At 41.7% G+C, this 18,527-nt stretch overlaps 1 protein-coding gene across 1 annotated transcript in view; it reads right to left on the reverse strand.

Moving 5' to 3' along the window:
• The window catches only part of CCDC112 (coiled-coil domain containing 112), a 31,621-nt gene extending 15,219 nt beyond the window's left edge, over positions 1-16,402 (reverse strand). The window contains exons 1-4 of the mRNA XM_075543083.1: positions 16,211-16,402; positions 5,693-5,814; positions 1,840-1,961; positions 712-801 (exon numbers count right to left, since the gene is read on the reverse strand). Coding sequence (XP_075399198.1) covers positions 712-801; positions 1,840-1,961; positions 5,693-5,814; positions 16,211-16,327 — 451 coding nt within the window. The 5' untranslated portion in view covers positions 16,328-16,402. The remainder of the gene's footprint in view (positions 1-711; positions 802-1,839; positions 1,962-5,692; positions 5,815-16,210) is intronic.
• Between the last annotated feature and the right edge of the window lie 2,125 nt (positions 16,403-18,527).

An 18,527-nucleotide genomic window follows, 5' to 3' on the forward strand; every position in this document is an offset into this window, starting at 1 on the left:
GGTGAGTGAGAAAGGGGAACAGATTACAAGGATCTACATATAACCTTCTTCCTGGCGGACGGACAGTGGAGAAGTGGGTGAAGGGAGACATTGGATGGTGTAAGATATGACAAAATAATAGTAATTTATAAATTATCAAGGTTTCATGGGGGAGGGGAGAGCGAGGTCAGAGGGGAAAAAATGAGGAGCTGATACCAACGGTTCAAGTAGAAAGTAAATGTTTTGAGAATGATGAGGGAAACAAAGGTACAAAAATGCTTGGCACATGGATGTATGTATGGATTGTGGTAAGAGTTATACAAGCCCCCAATAAAATGATTTTTTAGAAGTTTCCACTTGTGTTATTTCTGTAATAGCAACACTAAGTATTCAATGGCTTCATTTATTAATTTAACAAATTAAATTATAATATTACTGTTTTAGTACTTACTGTTATTATAACTATTGTGCCAATGACAGATGATAGGACATCTCAAAATATATTATCTTACTTCATCTCACTAACAGAGAATCTTATGATTATTTTCATTTTACATAAACTCCAAGTATTATAGCATTCCAATGTAGCCTTATTAATCTCTAACTAATAAGGCAGGACTTAGCACTATTAATACTAAATAGAAAAATAGACACATTACACATTATTGTGTTTTGCCAAATAACAATAGAAATGATGAAAGCACAGGAAAGAATAAATATAAACACACTTACAATCAGGTGTAGGCTTCACATCTTTTAACTGATGCTGAAGCCTCTTGACATTGTTATGTATTTTGGCCAACTGTTGCTGAATTTTTGCTCCTATGAGAAAGAAGTATATTAAAATAATTCTTTGACAAATGTTATCAGAATTCTACAAATAAGACTAATCAGAAGTACTTAGAAAAAGGCACTCAAGAGCAATTAAGTAAAGACTGACGGATGGTTATTCAAGAGGAAGTTTCTAAACAATTTGACCACTTTAATACACTTGCTCTAAACAAGAATGAAACCCAACCCATTGCCTTTGAGTCAATTCCGACTCCTAGAGAATTGACAACCCTACCTTGGGTTGTCCGCTGGAAATCTTTATGAGAGCAGATAGCCTCAACTTTCTCCTAAGCCGCTGATGGCTTTGAACCGTTGACCTTACAGATAGCAGACCTATGCTTACCCAACACCACCACCAGGATTCGAAACAAAACAGCTCTCAATTTTTCCAATATTTAAAAACACAATGGTTACATTTTACAACTTATAGTAAGAAAATGTTCCTTTTATATTTTTTAGTCTGTGGGGATTAAGTTATTGGGAACAAAAAGTTCTTTCAACACTATACATATTCCTAAAAGACAAACGTATTACTACCTCGACAGAATTGTTTTTTAATCATTTTATCAGGACTCGCATAACTTTTATCACAATACAGCCATCCATTGTGTCAAGCACATTTGTTGCCATCATCATTCTCAAAACATTTGCTTTCTACATGAGCCCTTGGTATCAGTTCATTTTTCCCCTCCTCTCCCGCTGTCCCCTCCCTCATGAACTCTTGATAATTTATAAATTATTATTATTTTGTCATATCTTACACTGTCTGATGTCTCTCTTTACCCACTTTTCTGTTGTCCATCCCCCAGGGAGGAAGTTATATGTAGATCCTTGTAATTAATTCCCCCTTTCCAACCCACCCTCCCTCCACCCTCCTGGTATCACCACTCTCACCACTGGCCCTGAAGGGATCATCACCCTGACAGTATCTTAATAGAGATTGTGGCACAGTCAACATACAATGACAAAGCACAAAGGCAAGACTTTATATCACTTAATAGATTTAAGTTCATCGTGCACTCAACTTACTTTCTGTTTTCCTGTTGATAATCAATTTATTTTCCAATTCCTCAAGCACACTGTGCTCAATTCTGAAGAGACTTTTTTGGCTGTAGAAATGACTGTTCTTATCTTTTTCTAAGTTAATAACTCTTTAGGAAAAGAAATACATGGCATAAGTATGATGTAAATCTTTAATTATTTAAAATATTAAGATAATCATAATAAACACTACTTTATCTTTGGATCAATTCATTTAAGGAGTCAAAATATAGTGACTTCAATAAAACCAAAGGTTTCCAAAGTTATCTGGTCTACCACCCCTTATTCAGAAAAAACACAATTAGTCAGTCCCTCTAGCAATTAAAAACTGTAGTGCTGTAGCCCATAATCCAGGATAAGGTGTAGGTATCTGCTTTTGCAGACCCCTCTGGATTGGTCCAGTGCCCCTTCCTTAGGGGCAGTATTACCCATTTTGGGAAACAATTAAGTAACTTAAGGAATCAAAATATTAGTTAGAAGAGTCAAGTTCAACTAACATCACATAAATTGTGTTACTTATAAAATGTAAATTTATGAAAAGATAATTACACACTTATTCTGAAAATATAGACTACCAATTCCAACTCAACTTTACTGTGTCCTTAATATAGTTCTCTCTGCTGATGATTATTCTCAAGAGTAAATATTGTTAACATTGTAACTTTAACACTTTTAATGTTTAACATTTCATGGTATGAATATCCTTATCACAAGTATGCAACAATTATCATTTACTATCTAATGGAGCTCTTAAATTGGTATTAAATGAGATAATATCAGATATTTATATACAGTTTAAAATGTTATGGAAATTTAAGCTATTTAGTGTAATTAATAAAACAAAAATTTCGAGGGAAGAAAAAAAACTGTAAGGCTATGAAAGAGTGTATCTAAGGAGTCATCTTCTACATTTAATCCAAGGCATCCCTGTTTCATCTTTGCTCTCTGGGTTTATTATGTCTACTAGCCAGTAACTCTAACTGTAAGTTTGAAGCCTGGGATAAAACTAAAAATTACTATCAATGAACTTTTTTGGGTAGGTAAATAAATTGATTTCCTCAGCAATTGTTTTCTTTCTCCCCAAAGTCGGAAATTAATACAAATACTCTCTTTCTTCACCAATCCTACATCTACTGAGGTCTGAAATATTTCTGCCCACTAAGTAAAGTTCACACAACTTGAAGGCAACTATCTAAAGCAAAATGTTTCAACGTGCTACACTTTGCAGCACCCACAGAACTTTGTGACATTTAAGAGGGATAAATAGATGAGATGGCCTCAGGCCCTGTTTGGCTGCTACAAAGTCTAGGGGAATCCCACGTGTTGTTTAGGAAGCCGTGTGTGCAGGGAAGCAAGGGTGAAAACAGAGATATCAAACAGTCTACATGTCAGCTTGGATGGACTGATAGTGACAGGGGGATTCTTGTATTGAAGACTGAAAAGCTCTAGATTACAACCTGTGCTTTTAAATTCTTTGTATTCATTGAGAACTATCAGAAAGAAATAACACCCGTCCAATGGGTTTCCCTAATACTCTTTTCAGTGAATGTTCCCAATACTTTAAGATGTAGATGTAGGAATCCTAATCAGAACTAAAAAACTATAGAAAGAACACACTATTGGGAGACAAAGTATTTATACCGACGTAAAGCTACTTATTTACTGGTGTCTATGGGCATTATTTGGGGGCCAGGATTACTCTGCCTAGAGAGAAACATAACCCAGGACCGAAAATGGCAGTTCAATTCTATCTAGGGAAACGGTTTAAAAAAAAAATTTTTATTAAATACTTTTATTGGGGGCTTTTACATCTCCCATCACAATCCATACATTCATCCATTGTCAAGCACATTTGTAAAAATGCTGCCATCATCGTTTTCAAAGCATCTTCTACTTAAGCCCTTGATATCAGCTCATTTTCCCCCTCCCTCCTCCTCTCTCCCTCCTTCATGAACCCTTGATAAGTTATATATTGCTATTTTCATATCTTACATCGTCCTGTCGCCCTTTACCCACATTTCTGTTGCCTGTACCCCTGGGAGGGGGTTATATATTGATCATTGTGATTGATTCCCTCTTTCTCTCCACACCTTTCCCTTATCCTACTGGTATCTCTATTCTCAGTGTTGGCCCTGAGGGGTTTATCTATCCTGGATTCCCTGTGTTGTGGGCTCTTATCAGTAGCAGTGTAGATGCTCTGGTCTAATCCGATATGGAAGGTAGAACTGGGGTCATGATATTGGGGGAAGGAAGCATTAAAGAACTAGAGGAAAGTTGTATGTTTCATGGCTGCTATACAGCACCCTGACTGGTTCATCTCTTCCTTGTGACCCTTCTGTGAGAGGATGTCCAATTGTCTACAGATGGGCTTTTGGTCTCCACCCCACAACCTCACAACCCCCATTCACACTGGATATGATTTTGTTCTGGGTCTTCAATGCCTGATACCTGATCCCATCGACACCTCACGATCACACAGGCTGCTGTGCTTCTTCCAAGTGGGCTTTTTGCTTCTCAGCTAGATGGCTGCTTGTTTATCTTCAAGCCTTTAAGCCCCCAGACAGAGGCTATATCTTTTGATAGCCGGGCACCATCAGCTTTCTTCACCACATTTGGTTATGTACCCAGGGAAACGCATTTTTAGAAATCAAAATATAAAACTGGATGTTTGCAAGTTCTAAATACTAAATATATTTATGAGTATTACACAAATACCATGAAACCTGTCTCCCAGAACTACAGTATGGAATAACTTTTCAACATTCAAACAGGATACATTCTTACTGGTACAATTTCTAAACAAAGTATTTTAATAATTTTTATCCGAAGATCACTCCTTTTCCCTTGATGTCTCTGGAAAATTACAGCTGCGTAAATTCAAAGCAGTGTTCTTAATAAAGCTCCCAACCAAAGCAAGGGGCATGGAGCTCCGAGTTCTAGTTTTGTTAGCATTCCTCATGGCACTGCTGACAGAGCACTCAATAAATATGGTGGGTTATTTATTTACAGAAAAGCAAATGCATATGCATTAAAAATTTGAATGGAAACTTCTCAACTACCTTGTCCACACTGTGTAAGGTGAATGTGAGTGAGGATCCGACAGAGGGAAGATGTCTACAGTGCCACTGCAAAAATATAACTTAAGGATATTCTTTCCATGACAGCTACTTACTCAAACCCACTGCCACGTCACTACCTACCCTGGAAAAGTAAAAAATGTGTTCACTCTGTTCTTCAGGGTAAGAACTAAAGAAAGAGCTGCTTTGTTTCATTTGAAATACACTGATTTAAAATGGGTAAAAATAAATAAAGCTGAAATATTTGTTTAAAACAGCCACTGAGTTGACGCCTACTCCCAGAAAACCCATGTTTGCTGAGTAGGACGATTCCACGGTGCTTTCATGGTGCGATCTTTGGACAGCAGACTGCCAGGCCTCTCTTCTGAGGGTCCTCTGGGTGGGTTCAAACCACCAACCTTTCAGCTAGTAGTTGAGCATTTAATCATTTGTGCCCCCCCCCAGCAGCCAACTTTAAATCGAGTACTCCATTTGTCCCCTCCACACTGCTACCTTTCTCTTTTTATTGTACAGCAAAACCTGCAAAATCCAGAACCTATGAAAAGCTGAATCATGTCAGAGATGGCAAACCACTGGGAGTTTAGGAGATGGAATTGTTCACAGAAAGGGAGAGAAAAGTGGTCCCCATCCTATCAAAGGTGGAAAACTTGTTGCATTCTGCCTTTCACAAATTTCACTGTATCTGACAGTCTAAGGACTCGAACCAAAATAACCATTCTAAAGTGGCTAAATATGTCATTTGAAGGTGCTGTTCTTTCACTTACTGATTTTTATATTTTTCAGCTGTGCGGATGAATTCTGCTTTCTTAGTTCGAATAGCTTTCTGCTTCCAGTTCTGAAGCTGGTAACTTCGAACTCCACCAAGGGTACTAAAACTGCCATTATTCTGTATTAAAAAAAAAAAGAATACATTTACCATCAAGAATAAAGTCACTCCTAGATTCATTAAATGACATTTAGAGGAAATTATCATTTAGGAGAACGATCCCACTTCAAAATTTGAAAAGTCAAAACATAGCACAAGTTATATTTTGCTTATGATACCTATTAAAGCAGTATTTTAGGAGCCCTGGTGGTGTAGTGGTTATGTATTGGGTTGCTCACCCCAAAGTCAGCAGTTCCCAAACCACCTGGGGGAAAAGATGGGGCTTTCTCTTCCAATGTTATATTCTTGGAAACTCACATTTGATCCTATTCAATCCTTATGGGTCAGCATCAACTAGATGGCAGTGAGTTTATTGTTTTTGGTTTGGTCAAGTTGTTTTATTAAATGTTAACAAAGTGGCTAGTCAACTATGAGTTAACAGATGCTGGAGAATAATCAAGAATACTAGATTTTAGTTTTCTATTGAGTAAATCACCAACAACAGTCCAAAGAAATTGATTAGGGATGCTGATATAACTATTATATAAAAAGTGGCTTCAAAAATTTCACAGGAAAATGAAATTAAAAGATACTGGAAAATTTCCACAAACCTTTCGAAGTCCCCTTGTGTTTCAGATATAGTAGATACACCTTCTTTAGCTAGGTGGGAAAAGGCGGGCCATTATGACCACAAAATGGAGAACGATTTCATCACAACATAACTGCCAAATTCCATCGTTATAGAACTACCAAGGCACTAAACTGAAACATAGCCTTAACCAGCACAGCCAGCATTACCTCACCTAACACTTGGGCATTTGCTACTGTCGGACACATGGTTAATGTGTACAGTAGTTACAGATAGAATTTTTACTATTGTCTTAAATGCAAAATAGCAGACAAGGTAGTGAGTCGGTGAGCGAGCAGTTGGTGCATATCAAAGCTCTTTGGGATTATTCCATCTTCAAAATCAAATCCAGCTCTCATGGCCTTTCTTCTGCAGGCTCCTCCTAGTGTTTTTCTTCTAGGTTGATAAGTACTTAGGTAACCCAATTTTAATATATTGAGGGAAACATAATTACAAAATAGGTCTATTATCTGGTTCCTAGATCACGTTATATATTTTAAAAGGGAATCCCAATTTGACTGGGTCAGCCACTTCATCAAGAAGTGGTTGAAGTAGATGAAAAAAAAGGTAAGTAATAAATGTGGAATTTTTTTCAGTGATATAAAATGTCACTGAATGGAGTTTTTTGGGAGATAATTTTGGGGACAGTCTTAATTTTTAAAAATACATTTTGTGGAAGAGAAATACTTATTTTAAAATTTAGATTTTTGAGTGGGAAATGTTAAGTGTCCAGGGATGATTTATAAAATGATTTCATTGCTTCCTTCCATCAGTCATTTAACAGATATGTATTGAAAATTTTCTTTTCAACTAAATGCTTCGCTGCCCCCACCTCCACTAGGGGTGTGGGGTGGGGTGGTGGTGGTGCCTGTTTGCCCTGGCTAGAATTTTCAGTGACAGGTATAGACATTTATTTTGTTCCTGACCTTAGATGGGGCTTTTAATCTTTCATCATTAAGTATGTTAGCAATAGAAGTTTCACAGATGCTTTTTACCATGTTGAAGATGTTCCTTTCTATTCTTAGTTTGTTGAGGATTTTTATCATGAGACGGTCGGCTCTTGACAACTGGCATTTTTTGTATCAATTGAGATGAGCCTGTGATTTGTCCTTTATCCTATTTTTAAAAAAGTGTAAACCAAAACAAGCTCACAGCCATCAAGTCGATGCCAACTTAGTGACCCTATGGGACAAGGTAGCACTGCCCCTGTGGGATTCTGAGACTGTAACTCTTTATGGGAGTAGAAATCCCCATCTTTCCCCCAATCCAGGAATGGCTGGTGGTTTTGGAACTGCCAACCTTGCAGGTAGCAGTCCAAGGTATAACCACGACACCACTAGGACTCCTTCCAAAGGATATATGCATTGCTTTTTATGATAAGCCAGACTCACATGTTTGGGGTAAATTCTAATCAATCTTGGTGTCTAATTCTTTTTATATTGTTGGATTTGGTTTGCCAATACTTGGTGAGTGGTTTTCCAGCTGTATTCATAAGGGATATGTGTTTATAGCTTCTTTGTGTTTTTGTTTGATTTTGGAATCAAAATAATACTCGTTTCAGCGATGAGAAGTATTTCTTGCACTTCTATTTTCTTTAAAGAAATTTGTTACAAAAACCAAGTTACATCTATATTGATTTTTCTATCTACTCTTGTATTAAGCTTTTACTAGTGCTCTTTATTTGTATTACTCTTCATGCAGATTCAGGCACTGTCTGGCATCTTTTTAAAAATAACTTGAAGAAATGCATTTACTAATTCTTGTAGGGTAGTCTGCTAACAATGAATTCTCTCTTTTTGTTTGAGATTATGTAATTATCCTTCATTTATGAAGGGCAGTGTTGCTGGAAATAAAATTCTTGGTTGACAATCTTTCCATGCTTTAGACAATTACATACTACTGCTTCAGATCTTCATTGTTTCTGGGGAGAAATAGGCTTTTGATCTTACTGAGAGCCTCTGTATATGATGAGTAGTTTCTCTGAGTTTTCAATCTTTATCTTTTAATAATTTCATTATGATATAAATAATTGTAGCTCTCTTTGAGTTTATCCTACTTATGGTTCACTGAGCACTAACAACTGTAGGTTAATGTTTTTAATCAAATCTGGCAAGATTTTTGCCATTATGTGTCCAGATATGCCACCCTTTCTCTTCTCCTTGTGAAGTTGTTATCATCCGTATGCTGGTACGCTAGCAGACTTTGTCTTGCCTTAAGTGGAAACATGGCTCCCCTTTTGGGGTAAAGACACAGATCTATCTTGGTGATGCTGCCAGAAGCACATCTTTAAAAATCATAACTCAACAACTAAAGCTGCCAGTAGAACTATGGGTGGGGACAAGGAAGAAAAGGCATCTGAGAGCCGAGTAAAAAGCCTATTAGTTGTTATGAACTGAATTGTGTCCCTAAAATAAACATGTTGAAGTTCTATCCTCTATCATAGATTGAACTGTGTCCCCAGAATTTTTGTCAATCTGACTAGGCCATGATTTTCAGTGACTTAACAGATATATGAAGTGATATACTCTGGCAGCTTCATAATGATGTAATTATCCTCCATTATGTGATCTGATGTCAGTTAATCAGTTGTTGGAAGATTATGATGGAATGCAATACCTTTAATCAAGCCACAGCCCAGAATTTCATCCTGGAAGGGTAGGAGGCTCCTTTAACAGATAGATAAAATATGGAAGGATTTTTAGTATTACTGGTAATTGGTAGAGGGTAGGAGAGTTTTAAGGTAAGTAATAGTAAAAGCTTTCATTGCTTCAAAAAGTGAGAGACAAAGTGTTCCCCGAAGAGGTGATGCCATTGAGTTGGACGCCTAGCCTCCTAAACAATGAAAGAATAAATTTGCTTATTAAAGCCATCCTACTGTGGTATTTTTGTTAAAGGAAGTACTAGTTAAGCACTTGCTGATGACTGCAGCCTCTGGTTTGGATTATGACTCCATGTAAAGAAGACCAAAATCTTCATAACTGGGCCAATAGGGAACATCATGATAAATGGAGAAAAGGATGAAATTGTAAGGGATTTCGTCTTGCTTGAATCCACAATCACAGAAGCAGCAATCAAGAGATCAAAAAACATGTTGCATTAGGTACATCTGCTACACACACCTCCTTAGAGCACTGAAAAGCAAGGGTGTGACTTTGAGTAACACGGTGCGCCTAACTCAAGCCATGGTCTTTTTAATAGCCTCATATGCATGTGAAGGCTGGACACTAATTACAGAAGGCTTTAGAAGCATTTGAATTGTGGGTGCTGGAGAAGAATATTCAAAGTACCAGAGATTGCTAAAATGGCAAATCAATCTATATGGAGGAAGTAAGACCTGAGTATTCATTTGAGGCAAGGAAGGCAAGACTTCGTCTTACATACTTTAGATATGTCGAGAGACCAGTCCCTGGAGAAGGACATTATGCTTGGTAAAGTGGAGGAAAAGTGAAAAAGAGGAAGAACTTCAATGAGATAGATTGACACAGTGGCTGCAAGAATGGGCTCACCCATAGAAGCAATTGTGGGGATGGCGCAAGACTGTGCCGTGTTTTTCTCTGTTGTGCATAGGGTTGCTATAATCAGAACCAACTTGCTGGCACCTAAGAACAATGGTTAACTAAGATACAGACTCGAGAATGTGACCTTGTTTGGAAACAGAGTCTTGAAGATAGTATCAGTTAACGTGAGAATAAAATAGGATGGATCATAATTCAATAAAAGTAGTGTTCTTATTAAAGAGAAAGAGAGGTGCAGCAACACAGTTAAGAACTCTGTGTGATGATAGTTAAGTTGCAACTGCAAGTCAAAAAATGTCTGGGGCAACCTGATGTTGGGAGACAAGAAAGAATATTCCCCTAGAATCTTCAGAGGAAGACTGGTCTGGCTGACACATTCAAATTTCGAACACCCAGGACTAAGAAACAATAAATGTCTGTCCAATGTATAAGTCACTGTATCACCAGGGCTCCTATGACCTCGCTCAATGTGACTTCTTTTTGTTTCTGTGAATGCACAGAGACATGAAAGGACAGTGATTTGATGATGTAGAAGTGAAGAAAATAAACGAGGGAGGTGCTGTCAGTCTTCCAAACAGATGAGTTTGAAAAATGTTTCCGAGAACAGAAACTATGAAGAAGAGAGTGGAGTGATATACTCCAAAAATTGAAGGAAAACAATGCAAACCCAAGGATACTCTACCCAGCCAAATTATCGATCAAGATAGATGGAGAAGAGTCTTCCCAGACAAAGAAAAACTCAAAAAACACATTAGAAGAAACCCAACCTTACAAAAGATCCTTGCCGACCCAGTATGTGTCCGGAGCCATGAGGCCCTGCCATAACCTTGACTGTCCGGAGCCATGAGGCCCAGCCATTGTCTTGATCTTTATTGCCTGAGCTCTGTAACTTTCCACAGGAACGCACAGTTGGTGTTTGTTCTGCTATAGGCGTAGTTGACATTTCAGGCTTGCTTAAAATACCAGGGGCTTTCCACACACAGGAACTGTTTGTTCTGCGGTCATTTTCTCAGGGCAACAACTGCAGCTTGCATCCCCCATTTATTGTTCTCAGGGAAACACCTGCGGCTTGCTTCCCCCATTACTGGCCTATATAAGCTGTAACCTTCCATTTAATAAAAGAGACTTGATCAGGCTCCTTGTCTTGTCTCCATTTCTTGTGTCTCTTGTCTCCTCAATTCCCACTCCCTCCTCCAGGGTCCGAGTTGACGTTCCTGCGGGTCGGGACAAGTATGGGTAGAACAACACTCACCAAGCATAAATAAGAGACAGCCACATAGAACAACCTCACCCAGAGGGCAACCAAGAGAAAACAGACCCCAAGATCGCATTGGCTTAAGGATGGGAAGAGTCAAAGTCTGCTGAGGTAAGCTTTAAAAAAATGCAAAAAGAGCATAGGGAAAAAGTTATTGTATACAAACATTCCTGGGATGAGGACCAGGTAATGTGGCAGGGATCAGACCAAATATAGGGATACACATGGTAGACAACTAAAAAGGGGTGGGAAAAGGGAAAAAATAATAATAAAGAAATGGGTAGCGGGGGCACAGGGCACTAACCCACCCAAGGGGAGGGTAGTTTATATCTCCACAGGGAAAGAGGGACCAGACTTCAACCCAGTGCTCCAACATGCCGGCATGGAGTAGGTAACCAGTGGAGAGGTCTGGGGGGCTGGTCCCAACCCCAACTACTAAGTGGACACCTGTCCTGCCCTCCAGAAGAATTTATTTCAAAAGACGGCATTGTGTCTGCAGCTCCGGGAGAGGGACATATCTTATCGGAGCACACGGGAGCAGAAGAAGGGGGAGGAGGAGAGAGTGGAGCACATCCTGAACCACCAGGCAGTGAGGACGATATTCCAACTAGAGCAGTCAGTCCACAGAGAGGACCCCATGGCCAGCCCCACTATGAGACATGACGCCCCTCACTGATCCATAGCCCTATAGAGGACAACAACAGAGACACAATGTGGGAATTGCACCCGATCTGATCCCGCCACACCGAAGCAAAACACTAAAGGGGTGCAACAGAACAGCAACAGAATGGAGTGGCGAGGTTCCCCAGGGAATGTTGAAGGTAGACTTTAGGGCCAGGGTGTGGTGCCCCAACAGACTGGACTGGAAAACATTCCTAAAGGCCAACAAACAATCCTTGAACTAACTACAAGCTTTTCTTTCTTGTTGTTTTTTTTTTTTTTGTCACTGGTTTGTTTTTGTTGTTTTTTTTGTATATTGTTGCTTGGTTTTGCTCTGTCTTGTTTTTGTGCATGTTATTATCTCTGCAGCTCTGTCTAAATAAAATAGGCTGGATGAACAATCTGGATGAGAATACAATGGGACCGACAGTTCTGAGGGGACATGGGAGAGGGCGAGGTGGGGGAAAGGTAGTGGTATTAACAAACCCAGGGACAAGGGAACAACAAGTGATCCAAACTGGTGTTGAGGTGGGTGTGGGAGGCCTGGTAGGGCATGATCAAGGGTAATGTAACCAAGAGGAATTGCTGAAACCCTGGTGGGGACTGAGTATGATAGTGGGACAGGTGGAAAGTCCGAGGAAATAGAAGAAAGAGCTTGGAGGCAAAGGGCATTTATAGATGTCTAGATAAAGACATGTACATAGGCAAATATATTTATATATGAGCATCAGGAAATAGATCCATGTGCATATATTTATAGGTTTAGTATTAATGTAGCAGGACATTAGGCCTCCACTCAAGTTCTCCCTCAATGCAAGAATACTTTCTTCTATTAAATTGGCATGCTATGATGCTCACCTTCCTGACACAACTGCTGAAGACAAAGAGGGTGAATAAGCAAATGTGGTGAAGAAAGCTAATGGAGCCCCGATATCAAAAGATATAGTGTTTGGGGTCTTAGAGGCTTGAAGGTAAACAAGCGGCCATCTAGCTCAGAAGCAACAAAGCCCACACAGAGGAAGCACACCAGCCTGTGTGATCACAAGGTTCCAAAGGGATCAGTTATTAGGCATCATCAGAACAAAAAAATCTTACCATAGTGAATGAGGTGGGGAGTGTGGAATGGAGACCCAAAGCCCATTTGTAGGCCACTGGACATCCCCTTACAGAAGGGTCTCAGGAGGAGACGGGCCAGTCAGGGTGCGATGTAGCACCAATGAAAAATACATCTTTCCTCTAGTTCCTAAATGCTTACTCCCAACCCCCACCCCCACTATCATGATCCGAATCCTACCTTGCAAGTCTGGCTAGACCAGAGGATGTACATTGATACAGACAGGAACTGGAAACACAGGGAATCCAGGGCAGATGATCCCCTCAGGACCAGTGGTGTGAGTGGTGATACTGGGAGGGCATAAGGAGGGTGGGTTGGAATGGAAAGGGGGAACAGATTTCAAGGATCTACATGTGACCTCCTCCCTGGGGGATAGACAACGGAAAAAAATGGGTGAAGGGAGATGTTGGACAGGGCAAGATAAGACAAAATAATAATTTGTAAATTATCAAGGGTTCATGCGGGAGGGAGAAGGAGGGGAAAATGAGGACCTGATAACAGGGGCTTAAGTGGAGAGCAAATGTTTTGAGAATGAGTTGCAGTGAAGGTACAAGTGTGCTTTATTGATGTATGCATGGATTTTGATGAGTTCTATGAGCCCCTAATAAAATTATTTTAAAAAATACATGTTCACCCAAAGTGAATAGGTTTCAGGAAAAAAAATCTGGTTTGTTTTGAGTACCCTCTTTTGTGTGTGTGTGTACTTTTTTTTAACATATTTTTTCCTGAACCACTTGGTCCAGAATGACGATGAAAAAAAATTAAGGAGGGTATATGAGAAAATTTGCCTCAGGTGGACTTTCCTGTACTATATACAAGAAACTGTATTATCTTAGAAAACAAAAACTGTCCTCAGCTCACAACAGCCTTCCTTCAGGATAGACAGTCACAAATATTTAGGAAGTGTCTCTGTGTTCCAGACACTGACCAAACATATTTGCTGTACTATATATTTTAGTCATTGTTTATTATCATTCTTCCACCCCACCCCACCCCCATAAAATATAAGCTCCACAAGGGCAGGATTTTTGGAAGTTTTATTCACAGATGTATTCCCCTCACCAAGAAATGTGCCTGATTCGTTTCTAGAACATAGCTCTAAGGGGCCTGGTGACGCTGTCAGGGAAGGACTGGTCTGCTGATGGCAACCAGCTGCTTCTCATGAGAAAGATGAGGGTAACTGCTCTCCCAAAGAAACCCTGAAAGTCATATGAATTGGAATCAACTCAATGGCAGTGCGCTTTTTTATGAGGTTCGTAGGTGGCACAAACTATTTATCCTCAACTGTTAGTCTAAAAGTGGGCAGTTTAAACAGACCTAGTGGTTCCTTAGGAGCCCTGGTGGTATGAGTTATACATAGACTACTAACCACAAGGTCGGCAGTTTGAACCCATCAGTTGCTCCTCTGGAGAAAGATAAGGTTTTTTGTTCCTATACAGATGTATAATCTCAGAAACACCAAGGGAAGTTCTTAACTCTGTCCATAGGGTCATTATGAGTCAACATGGACTTGATAGCAGTATGCTTGGTTTTAAGTTTCCCATGGTACTGTGGAAGAAAAGGCCTGGATAGCTACGTTTATTAAAATTACAAGCAAGAAAACCTAGGGAAGCAGTTCTACTCTAACACATAGGGTTTGCCTTGAGTTAGAACGGACTAACAGCAATGGTTTTGTTTTTGTTATTGTTACAAGAACCCAGTGCATTGAGTCAATTATGAGTAACAGGGACTGGAAAAGACAGAGCAGAACTCTCTCTGTGGGTTTCTGAGACTTCAAACCTTTATGGGAGCAGCTATCCCCGCCTTTCTCCCCATGAGTGACTATTGGTTTCAAACTGCTGGCCTGGTGTTTAACAGCGCAATGACAAACACATCAGGGCTCTTTGTGGGTAAATAAAAAGGGGACCAGGACCTACTGGTTTGAGCAATTTAATTTAGGGAGCTCATGGAAAGTATCCCTGGGCAGAAGGCGTGGGGCAAAGTGCTGTACAGGAAGTGATGGAACAAACCATGGGATCATGGGAGAACAGCATTTCAACCAGAGGCGATGAACCGCTGCAGAGCTCTAGAGTTAAAAGGGTGCCTGGCTTGTTCGAGGAACTACCAGGACAGAAACACGGCTGCTGCAGAGTCAGGGACAAACCAAAGAACAGACATTCAAGTCAATGCGTGCAGTCCATTCTGTCTCACGGAGACCCTACAAGGCAGAGAAGAACTGCTTGTGTGGGTCTCCAAGACCCTAACTCTTCAGGGAGTACAAAGTCTCATCTTTCTCTCGCAGAACAGGGGTTGGTTTTGAAATGCTGACTTTGTAGTTAGCAGCCCAACTCACAACCAACTCACAACCAGTCAGGGCAGAGGATTGGAAATGAGGGGTCAGGGAGGTGGTGGGGTAGTTAGTTCATCAGCCCTGTGGTTCATGGTAAGGGCTTTGGCTCTCATCCTGGGAGAGCTAAAGTGTGCTATTACTAAGCAGACTCACCTAGTTCTTGCTAATGCACGCTATGGGGCAAGGGCAGCAAAAAGAAAATCAGGGCAGAAACGATTTCCGCTAAAGGAGAAATAATGCTTTAGGCAAGTGGAGGTGATGTTTTAAGAGCTGGATTCTGGATTTCCTCTGAACGCAGAAAGGGCAGGCGTTGGGTGTGGTCTTGGGGAGAATGAGAAGAGCAATTGGATCGAGCACTTCTGGGAGACCTCACTTGGAGAAAGGGCTCCTAAGCCGATCTTAGGAAACACCATCGTCTGTTAGACCTCCGTGCGTTCCCAGCGCCCGGTGCAAGAAGAGCGCAACCACCATTTTTTACTGGGCTCCTTTCTTCCAGCAAGCGTCGTGGCAGCGGCTTCCCAGACATCTTCTCCACTGCTAGGAGCAATGCCTATGCTCAGCTCCAAATTCTGGAGGAGAAGCTGACTCCCCACGACGATAACTGTTTAGTTATCAACAACAGCTGATTATCAACAACCAGATCAACAGCTAGGAGCTGGCCGAGGTTTCCCATTCAGGTCGAAGCTTATTTCCACCACCGGGCGGTGCCCCTCCCCCAAAGTCGTTAAACACCCGCGAACAAAGCGCAACGCCCGCTGCGTGCCAGGCCCCACGCACCGCGCGGTCCACCCGCCACCTCCCGCTCCTCGGCGGCCGGCCGCGCAGAAGGGATCTCGGGGGCACCTGCTCGGGGCGGGGTGGGGGTAGGGGTGCCGCTGGGGCCCAGTCCGCCGGCAGAGCGGCCTCCAATGTTTACCTGTTGCGGAGCCGGCGCCGCTCCCACGCCCGCGCCGGTGGCCGCGCCCGCCCCCGCCACTGCTCCAGCTACCGCCGTGGCTGCCGCCGCCACCACGACCGTCGTCAGGGCGGCCATCTTTCCGTGTGGACCCTGCCGCCCACGCGGAGAGCGAGGGGCGCCGGCACCGCCACTGAAGGCCCTGCAGACTACAGCCCCCGCGGCCCGGAGCCCCAACGAGCGGGCGGGGCTGAGATGCGGAGCGGGCCGCCGAGGGGCGGGGCGGGGCGGATGCGGGGCGGGGACAGGTGAGGGGCGGGGCGGGGCCGGGTGGGACCTGCAAGGGCAATGGGGGCTTGGGCGTCTGTGTTCGCCTTACCTGTATCTGTATCTATACCTCTCTGTATCTATCATCTATCTCTCTGTTGAGGCTTTCTACTTCCATAGACAGTTAGTCTTGGAAACCCAGAAGAGCAGTTCTACTCTGTTCTGTAAGGTCGTTATAAATTGGAATCGACTAGATGGCAATATGTATTTTACATGGTTTAATTTCTTTCTAGGTTCCCACTAAGGCTGTTGAAAAGAACCCCAACCCCACTCCATCCCCTCAAGAAACCATTGTTGCTAGGCAGGATAAAGATGAGGCTTTCTCCTCCCGTAAATAGTTACAATCGTGGACACCCATAGGGATGGTTCTGCCCTGTCTTATAGGGTGCTTTGACTCAGAAACAACTCGAGGGCAGTACGAGTGAGCAATCTACTACATTTGATTTTTTTTGAAGATTTAAAAAAGTATGCCTTGTCCTACCAAATACAGTTGCCACTCTTAGGACTTCATTAATAATATGTGAAACTCAAAAGAGGTTGTATTGGCAGGTTGGTTAAAAGTCTGGATGCCTCCTCCAATCTAGGCAAGGGCTGAGCTGGCTTCTGAATGCACCCCTTCTCGTTTCAAAGAATCCCTCCATTCATTCAACCAGCTCATAGTACACTTATTCCTGCTTACCACACACTGCTGTTGGGCTCACTCCAATGCATCGCCATGGAGGGAGAGGGGGGAACTGCCCCTGTGGTGTCAGAGACTGCAGCTCTCTAGTGGAGAGAGGAAGCCTCCTCTTTCTCCCCATCGATTGTTCTAGGAATTAGAAATTAATTGTTGAATCAGACACACACGCACATTTCTCTTCACCTCTACTAAAACAAGACAAAACAAACCCCAAAACCCATTGCCATGAACTCAGGTGGCCCCTATAAGACAGAGTATAATGGCTTCATAGGGTGTCCAAGTCTATAAATCCTCATGAAAGTAGATGGCTGCATCTTTCGATGGTAGGTTTCCGTTGTGTTTGCATATCAGCTGGACTTAACCTCCACCAGCACCGAACCACTACTCATTGTTGTCTAGTTGATTCTGACTCGTAGTGACCCTAGAAGGCACAGCGGATTTGCTTCCTAGACTGTCTGATACCATCTGTCTCTACAGAAGCAGACAGCCTCTCATCCCTTGGAGATGTCAGCACTGGAGCGAGTAGCACAAATGAGTAAACTAATAGAGTGTTTATTGAGCATTTACTTTGTATCAGCACTCTTCTGACAGCTTTGGGTGCATTTTCCCAATTACTCTTTATAATAACTAAATGAGGTAGGTACTACTATTATTTCCAATTCACAGGTAAGTTTAAGTAACACAAGGCCACAAAGGTAGAGGCAACTGAGTCCAGGTGTCATTTGGGTAGACATGTAAAATAGGCTGAGGAAGTTAGTTTATTGTGCCAGCCTGGCCGATAAACACATGGGATTAATTGAAGGGTGGAGGGATAAATGGCTTGGTGAGTCTCGCCTTTCTTGTCTCTCACTCTTTGATCATCGGACCAGTGTGCTTGTTTGTTCCGTGCCTCCGTTTGCAAGCTACGCTACCTGTGGGACACCTAACCTGTGGACTGTGTCACTGAAATTTGAGGTTCCTTCAAGACTTGCTTCGCCACACCACTGGAATTTACATTTTTTGAGCTGGGAACTGACTGTTGGTGACCTGCCTTGCTGTTTGCTGCCTGTGCCTGGATAACCAGAATATTCTATTCTCTACCAGAATATTCTCTACTACCTGGTGGCCCTCAAGATTTGAAGGACTGCCAGTGTCTTACAACTCTCTCGCGGGAGTGAGTTTCACTGAGCCATTTGTACTGCTTTATAATTTAACTGTTCCTTTCTTGTATTATATATCTATCTGTGTAAATATATATATAATTATTAGCAATCTGGTTTTGTCTCTCTAGAGAACCCTGTCTAACACATAGGCAGTTACATAAATGTTCTTGAAGAACAGGTGGAGCTAAAG

This window comes from Tenrec ecaudatus, chromosome 2, assembly GCF_050624435.1.
Source record: "Tenrec ecaudatus isolate mTenEca1 chromosome 2, mTenEca1.hap1, whole genome shotgun sequence".
Lineage (NCBI taxonomy): Eukaryota > Metazoa > Chordata > Mammalia > Afrosoricida > Tenrecidae > Tenrec > Tenrec ecaudatus.